The sequence below is a fragment of the Aureobasidium pullulans genome (genome assembly GCF_000721785.1).
Source record: "Aureobasidium pullulans EXF-150 unplaced genomic scaffold scaffold_20, whole genome shotgun sequence".
NCBI classification, from domain to species: domain Eukaryota; kingdom Fungi; phylum Ascomycota; class Dothideomycetes; order Dothideales; family Saccotheciaceae; genus Aureobasidium; species Aureobasidium pullulans.
In genome coordinates this window covers 339,643-347,706 of record NW_021941040.1, presented here as the reverse complement: position 1 = coordinate 347,706, position 8,064 = coordinate 339,643, and the positions used below count along the sequence as shown (strand labels likewise).

Here is an 8,064-nt window from a genome sequence, read left to right as displayed (position 1 = left end):
GCGAGTGTAATAGTAGGGGTATCTAAAAAGACAATTTGAACGCCTTGACCGATAGGAAAAGAAATAATAGCATCCAGCTTGATATCGCACTCTCGAGGGATGTCAGCGGAAGAAGAACCAGCGCCTAGCAATACCCTGAAATCCGCAGGAAATGCAGGAAATAATCGGAAGGGTATCTTGACAACAAGGAAGAGAGTGCCATGAGCACACGCTACAGAGACGCGAGAAAATATGTTTATACAGATGAACAGTCTTCAACGACTGTGAGCCGACATGTGGAATCGGTTGTTCGGCTCATGGCGTGCAAAAGGGTTGATAGGACCAGTCATTGGTGGGGCCTGCATGATAGATGGAGGCGGTTGGTGCGAAAGGTTCGACGCTGACATTGCGGCATGAGCCATTGAAGATGGAGGCAAAGGCGAAGCATGGACCGAGTGAAGCGGCATTTGGGTATGCTGGTGAGCTTGCATCTGGTGCTGAGGCATCATAGTGTTTGCCGGAGGCGGTGGCGGAGGTGCATGACTCTGCATGGGCGCATGCACATATGTCTGAGGAATGGGCGAGTCGCCACGCTTGCGGACGTTTCTAATCGGCTCGGGGCTGTTTCCCTGACCATCGAGATACTGTTCCTGACTCTTGTGGGTGGGCAAGCTTCCGTTCCTCTTGGTCCTAGGTGATTGGGGTCGAGGAAGATGGTCGCGGCCTCCTGGAATTTGCGACAAGATCGAGGCGAGCATATCTCTGTCATGCCTGTAGAAGTCTGCATCCTCAGTCATCTCTTTGACTTGTTGTTCAAGTCTAGAGATGGTCTGAGAGGCTTCCATCTCCTTTCTCTTGCGACGCTCGCGGAACCTTGCACTTGCACCAGCGTTGCGACGTCTCTTCTCATCTGCCACGCGAGAAGCTTGCTGAACCTCAACGGGGAAGCGCACGTCCCCTTCGGTGGTCTTGAGAGTCATCATTTGAAGTGAGTTTTGACCGGGGCCGGAGTTTAGAGCGACGTGGTACGAATCAGAGACATGAGGAGCCGAAGTGCCAGGGGTCATGCTCAATCCTCTTCCTCTATGAGCGTCGGATACCGAGAGGTAGCCTGGCATATGAGCGTCTCCAGGAGGTGAGGTTTGGTCGTAAGCCGAGTAGTCAGGACTGGGACTGGCACTGTAGCGCTGAGCCGAACCAGACTCAGGACTGGCTGTTCTCGCAAGGTGGTTCGTCTGAATGAAGCCTGGGTGAGCGTAGCTGATGGCAGGAGGAGCAGGTAGAGGCGGAGCGCCGCTCGTGCCAGGTTGGATTGAGTATGGCCTAGATCGAGGAGATACAGGGAAGGGGTTCTGCTGAGCATCCATCATCCCGTTGGAAGGATTGAGGTGAGACAGGCTGATAGCTCTTCGAAGGGGAGACTTCGGCGTTAGCATTCTCCTTGGTGCGTTGTTCAGCGGCTCGGTCAAGAGAGGCAGCGGAGTGTTGCTTCCAGTCCTGGACAACGAAGCCGGTCCGTGTGACGTGGGACCTAATGGAGGCAGTATGGGAGCACGATCGCGAGGTGAATCAATCTCATCTGCCTTCCTTCTCCGTTGGTTAGACGTAGCTTGGTCATCAGTGACAGGGTTGAGAACCGAGGGTAAAGTCACCGAACGAGGTACCGAAGGAGACACAGGTGTTCTCACAAGAGGAGGAAGTTCAAGTCCCCTCGGGGGTAGAAGCTCTGGTCCATGTCTCTGTGAAGCGGGAGAAGTCGTCGTTGACCCTGGGTAAGCAGAAGAAGTGTTTGACGCATGGCGTGAATGAGAGGTGGGTGCTACAGAACGGGCGTGTCCATCGTTGTCATAAGTCGACGGAGGGCCTTGACCATTTGACCAGTGTGACATGAAATCCTTGCTTTGCGCCTGCTTGCCTTCCCACGATGCTGACCATGAGCGTTGCTGGCCGTGATTGGAAGCGTTACGATCACCGCCTTCGACCGAGAGGAAAGGCGAGTCGTATCGGAGCGGCCGGTAGTCAGGAATGCTTCGGCTTATACCAAAGTGCTGGTTATGATGGCCTTGGTCGTGGGAAAGAGCGTGGCAAGGACGAGGTGCAAAGTCTGGAGTGGCCAGCTTGACTGATGACGTGGAACGGTAGACGTCCCACAGAAATGACTAGTAGGGTATGTGACTAGATATGTATTGCTACTCGTGATGGGAAGCAGCAACAAGTAGTTGGAATGTAGTCCAGTCAAGGCTGATCAGATAATCTACGATGAGATGTACTTCGACCTGAACGATCAATCGGATGGGGTGGAAGTGCCGGAGTGTAAGGATTGGATGTGAGGTAGTAAAGGAATGAGGAAAATGAGTGCGGGAAGGGGGTTGGACGTATGTGGGAGCGCGGCAGAGTATATGGGCTGGAAAGGTACCCGATCAACCAGATACCCAGACCAGTGATATAAGACCGATCGGCAGGTTGCGGTGAGTCTGAAATGACATGACAGCAGAGAACGCGCGGGCCAGATAGAGCCGGGGCCTGATTAGGAACGGTAGCATCATTCAGCACAGGTGGGCAGCTGGCGTCGACGAAGATTGACTGAGTTAGACTTTGGTACTTTAGTGCACCTTGGGGTCGCGCTCGTGGAAGGCGGGAACTATGCTTGTGCGTGCAAATGCTTCCTGAACGTTGGTGTCACACTAATTGACTAGGCGACTGGTCGGAGCTTTGGAACGGCAGAGGATCGTATGTCTCTCCGGAGCTTACCAGAGGCATGAGCTTCAGCAAAAACCAAAACATCGTCCTCTCGTGCTTCAACAAGCACTCGCTTACAGACTTTTCGGGGTCCATCTGTCGTTTGATTTATCCGACCCTGTGAGCCATGGGACTCCATCACAACAGCCTCACTCACGTTGCGCGCTGGCTAGGGCCAAGGCGGCTCCGCGCCAACGTCGGCTGCTCAGATCTTAGCCAGAAAGAAAGCCTGCCGATGACCCTCCTTCGGTAGTTGTGGAGCGAGTGTTTCCAAACAAGCAAACCGTGTCACTGGTGTTGATGAGGTGGCTCCGTTCGCCCACCCCTGCGACTCGCTCTTCCTCTTCCTTTACCCATCGAAATGCACGGTGCAATGCCGCAAATCCCGTACGTGTGGCGCTGTCATCCGTCTGTGCCCATCGGCCTTCCCACGTCCTCTCATTTGTGCGAAAAAAGGATCGTGAAGGTTTTCGGTACGCGCAACCTTAATACCGCTTCGACCTCGCGAGTCAAGCCATACCCGTATGGAAGTTTGCGTTTGATCACGACTTTGTTCAAGGGGTCAAGGGCAACGCATGACGACAGCTAGTCAGCGTTCCAATCATAATTTCCAGTTCATCACGGACAGAGGCCATTGCGAATCAGCTCGCGGATCTCATTCCCTTCGTCATGATTCGTTCCTCTATGCTCCGAGGGATACAACAAGTGACTTTGTCCTGCATACTTAGCGGCGGGTTATGGAATTGAACAGCGTGCAGCAGCGCTTGGTAACCAGCATGCATTCGTTCTAAGTTAATCCCGTCCAAGCCACTTTCCTGGAGCATCACATTTTGCCTTTATAAACGTTGGGCAAGTACAATCTCAGAGCATGTCAAGGTTTTGGACTTGAATCACCATGAAACATATCAGGCTTTGGCCCTTGCATGCCATCATCCTGTCTCTAATAGATGGAGAGCAATATGGCGACATCGCTAAACCCTACTTGCCACGAGGGATTTTCCCATGAAGGTTTCATTGCACCCATCTGCATCAGGGATTGGCAGTCAGTTCTGACTCGCTCGAATGTTCGTTCGTATTTCTCGAGACGTCAGCTATTAACGCCTTGGTTGCTGAGCGATTTTATGTAGGTGTGGAGATAACACATGCTTCTCAGAACACCCTATCACGCACCCAATATAACACCAAGCAATTACATACACGATCTCAACAACCACTCAATCGTTCTTTTGAGTGGACCCAAGCAAAGAGGAAGAGGTGATAGCCAATCTAAGGGATTGTGGCTTGAGGTGGCACATACTGTCCGCATGCTAGTATGCGTCATGTGAGAGGGGGATGTGTAGAACCGCCGACACTCTTTCTCGAGGCACATGTGGTGCCAACAAAGCAATGCATATTTTCCTGCCTTGTAAATCATTTCATTGGTTGAACAGCACATTTTCGTTTCCTGCCCGAACGTTGCTGCCCGGACGACAAGTCGCGAAGGACGAGTCACGGATGCACATTCGCTCAAGCGGACATGCGCACTGCAGGCCGACATGTGCTGGCCGTTACTCAGGAAGCACCGCAACCATACATCTAAACGACGATACCGGGCACACCTAGCACACGGAAAGATCCATGCTCTTCCCTCTGTCTCAAGCTTGGAAGGTATGTAAACAAGTATCGTCTAGTGTGATATTATGCTTGCTGTTCAGACCTGGTATATTAATGTTTCGCTTGCGGACTGTTTCGATTCGACCACCAGATTGACATCAGACTCTGCTACAGAATACCCACAGGGCGCGAAGCGATTGCTTCCTTGCATGAATCCTTCGGCATGTTGACTCTGTTTTCTCGCTGCTTTCTAGCGGCCGTTCTTGCCGTTTCGCGCATTATGGCCTGTTCAATGATAGAAGGCTTCTCGAAAGAGAAGGTGGGGATGGAAGGGTGTTCCGACCGTCATGCCTCGTGTTTCTTCTTGCTCCGTAAGCAGGGTGGAGCTCTTCACTTGTCTCCCGTCCATCTGCGACTTGACCGTGGCGATCGCGAGTCGTCAATCCTCAACGGTCGTGTTTCAGAATGGTCTTCCCAAATTGTTTGTTCCTCTGCCAGATTGGGTCAGTACGCGCGAGGCACGAGCTCAAGATATTGGCGAGGGCGGCACGTCAAAAAGAGCATGTATCGAAAATCGCATCTTGAGATCCGGTTGTCGACTGTCGTCATTTCGGTAAACAAAACAGCGTCTGCTGCATGTACCGAATGGCTTTACCAGCAAATCGGGTGTCCGCAGCACGATGATGGGCACACAATGTCTCGTGTCAGTGATCAGAGTAGGGCAGGGTCAGCTCAGATCTAAGCACGTGTTTACTGGGACCACTAGAGTCCCAAATATGGTACACCAACGAGCCGGCTGATGCCCCGCGTACTGTTTGCTGCAAATCATCATCTCTCGCGCAGCGATGGAAGGAAACTTTACACCGGGCCTGCTGCAGCCCGCCGTTGGAAAAATCACGGTTGCTATTGTGGGCTCTGCTTGCCGCAAAGCTCGGCTAAAGCCACGCGGGTCCGGGCGCGTGGGCTGCCTCGTGGCATCCTAGACAGATTTTAGAATGCGGTTTGGAACAACAACGGAACGACGTTCAACAGTGTCAAGCCTCCCTGGCTTCGAAGTTCAGCCTCTTCCATGTTTTTGAAGCGGCCGTAAGGACAGGGACTCCCCCGTAGAGACGGTCAACCGAGCACAGTATGGGCTATTTTCAGTGTCGCGCTTCTACCTTCAGGTTTCGACTGGCTCTCGGCCTTAGTCTATCTATCCCTTGATCATTGTAAAGCTAGGACATGATCAGCGTCCCCACGTACGAGGTATAGGTATTGTGTAGCCGACGACCTAGGTACACCCTGGTTAGAGTTGGAGACCGCCATTCACCACAGCTTCGTTTGGCGCGACATGTCTGCATATCATGAAAATCGATCTCCATAAATATTGACGCACGATGCTTACGATGATTGTTAAAGGTTGGAACCAGGCACAGTTGAATTGACTTTCATTAATCCATATGTGGGAAATTACGAAGCGCTCAGTATTGGTACTCTTATCATTCCTTCCAGGTCCGAGCACGCCATGGATGAAAGTTACGAGCTGAGCGGAGGCATGCTTGCGAATCAATTCATGAAACACGGACGAGATGCGAGTTTCCGTCGTGGCGTCCCGAGTCGCCCGTCCTGCCGTGCTTCTAGAATGGTAGAAAGCGATCCCTCCATTCTTTGCTCCTTCTATTTCTAGAATGTGTCGTACGTCCTCCACACAAATCTCGCAATCTAGAACCGCCCCGAACCCTCCCCAAACCGCTGTTCACATGGATCTATCATGCCTTTGCCGACATCTTGAACTCGTTGATGGGAGCGGCCGTGACACCGATCGGAACCTTGAATGTGGCTCCTTGAAGTTTTGCGCTCTCTGGATACTTGTCTGGATCCTCTTCAGCCGCGCTGGTAATGTAAAGATCTTCTCCACAGATCCCAGGGCAAGTAACGCAACGTGTTGGTAGCGTGATCTCTGCCACGATATCGCCTGCTGGGCTCACCCGTACGACCTTGCTTGTCCCGAATAGGGCAACCCAGAAGTGACCCTGGGCGTCCTGACAGTGACCATCTGGAACACCGCCCTCGATCGGACATTCGAAAAAGGGGCGTCCAGCCGTAAGTTCGATCTTGCCTGTGTTTACGTTGTAATCGTAGGCTTCGATCTTGCCAGTGGGCGAGTCAGTGATGTACATGGTCTTGTTGTCCAAGGTCCATGACATTCCATTTGGAATGGTGACAGGTTCCTTGATTCTGTGGAGACTGAGGTCTGGGTCCAGTCTGAATAAAACGCCTGTGTGGAGATTTAGTGACCTGAAAAAGCATATGTCGAATGACTATCTTACCCTCTGGACCAGGCTCGCCTACAATGGTTGGATCGTTCATGGTGCCGACGTAGAATCTGCCATGGCTGTCGACCGAGCCATCGTTGCTGCGTGAGCGATGTGCCCTGCCGCTTTGCACCTCCTCATCCGACCAAAACTTCTTGATGTATCTTGGCTCTCCAGTCTTCTTGTTTGCAATACCGTAGCCGTCCTTTCCACCAAAGATGAACTCATCATCGTTACCCTCAATGTTGGCAGTGCAACCAATTGAGAAAGGAAGGTCAATTGTCTTGTGTGACGAAGGTCCTTCGTTGAGGTTCACGACATGTAGTTGCTTCTTGATGATGTCGAGGAAGCGCAGCGTGTTGCTCTTCTTGTCCCAGAAAGGAGCCTCACCAAGACCACATGAAGTCTTGAGCCAGGGCTCGGTAACCTTGTATTGCTTGATCTGCGACATTTTCGATTCCGTCTTTGCAGTTTCAGATGTTGTGAAGAATTTGGAAGATACGAAACCGAGAAAAACAACACATCGACACTTCTCAACTTCGTCACCGCCGTGGAGGGTGACAGACGACCTCACAATGATGGCATTGTTTGCATCGTGTTTGCTTCTCCCCCACATCGGAAGCCCCGAAGGCGGTGGTGGAGCGGGTGTTCTGCCGACCGAACAATCTCTCTCCACTCCCGAGTCCGGTAGAATTAAGAACCCCCGGTCGCACTGAAAGCGACTAGATGCGCCGACGACTTGTCTTTTGAGTCTACGCTTCTGCACGGCTGTGCTCGCCTGGATGCATGCCTTGCTTGCCATGAAAACACATACATTGAGTTGTCAATTCTCCTCGCGGAAACGTTCGGAGGTGGCATTCCGATGTGATCCCTGATTTTTGATTGAGGTCACTGCCCGAGCCCATGGTTCACGTCAACACCATCGAGTAACGCCAGGTTCCGGCACCCGAGACACCGCATGCGAGACATCCATGGCTCATCCGAGAGGTCCACGTGCGAATTACATGCATCACGCCGTCGATGTGATATGTCGCATTGGGTGATGAGCTGCTAAGCGCCGTGTGCCATCCCTCCCCATCTTTGGATTTTCTTCTTGAATGGTCGGTGTGACTTGCGCAGATGCGGTGCGTCACTTCTCAACAACCATACATTCGGAGCTCTCTTCCGATGTCCGGTTGTGAATTCGATGGGGCCATTAGGCAAGTAGGAAGCGGTGTCGTGGAATCTCAACCCTTGCACCACATGGGGTACGCATGGTGCACTGCCTCTCGAAGGAATTTGGCAAACAAGAAGATGTTTCTGCTAGCAGATATGCATGCAGTCAAGCCTAATGCGTGTGGTAGGTGACCATCTCGAAAAGTTGATATACTTTTGTTCTAGCGACAACAACTCGTCATGTGCATGAGTCGGGACTATCCATCGATATCAGACCTCTAATATTCGGCTGTGTCATGCA

General features: G+C 52.1%; 2 protein-coding genes across 2 annotated transcripts; both read right to left on the bottom strand.

The window, feature by feature from the left end:
• Positions 1 to 254: 254 nt before the first annotated feature.
• On the bottom strand, positions 255 to 1,868 carry M438DRAFT_338301 (uncharacterized protein; the record flags this gene model as incomplete). Its single annotated transcript, XM_029904103.1, has 1 exon — positions 255 to 1,868. The coding sequence occupies one exon, from the start codon at positions 1,866 to 1,868 to the stop codon at positions 255 to 257; it is 1,614 nt and encodes a 537-aa protein (XP_029757397.1).
• A 3,851-nt stretch (positions 1,869 to 5,719) lies between these two features.
• On the bottom strand, positions 5,720 to 7,156 carry M438DRAFT_303018 (uncharacterized protein). The gene is made up of 2 exons (XM_029902147.1): positions 6,624 to 7,156; positions 5,720 to 6,571 (listed from the first exon to the last, which is right to left on the bottom strand). The coding sequence occupies exons 1-2, from the start codon at positions 7,057 to 7,059 to the stop codon at positions 6,063 to 6,065; spliced, it is 945 nt and encodes a 314-aa protein (XP_029757396.1). The 5' UTR covers positions 7,060 to 7,156; the 3' UTR covers positions 5,720 to 6,062.
• Between the last annotated feature and the right edge of the window lie 908 nt (positions 7,157 to 8,064).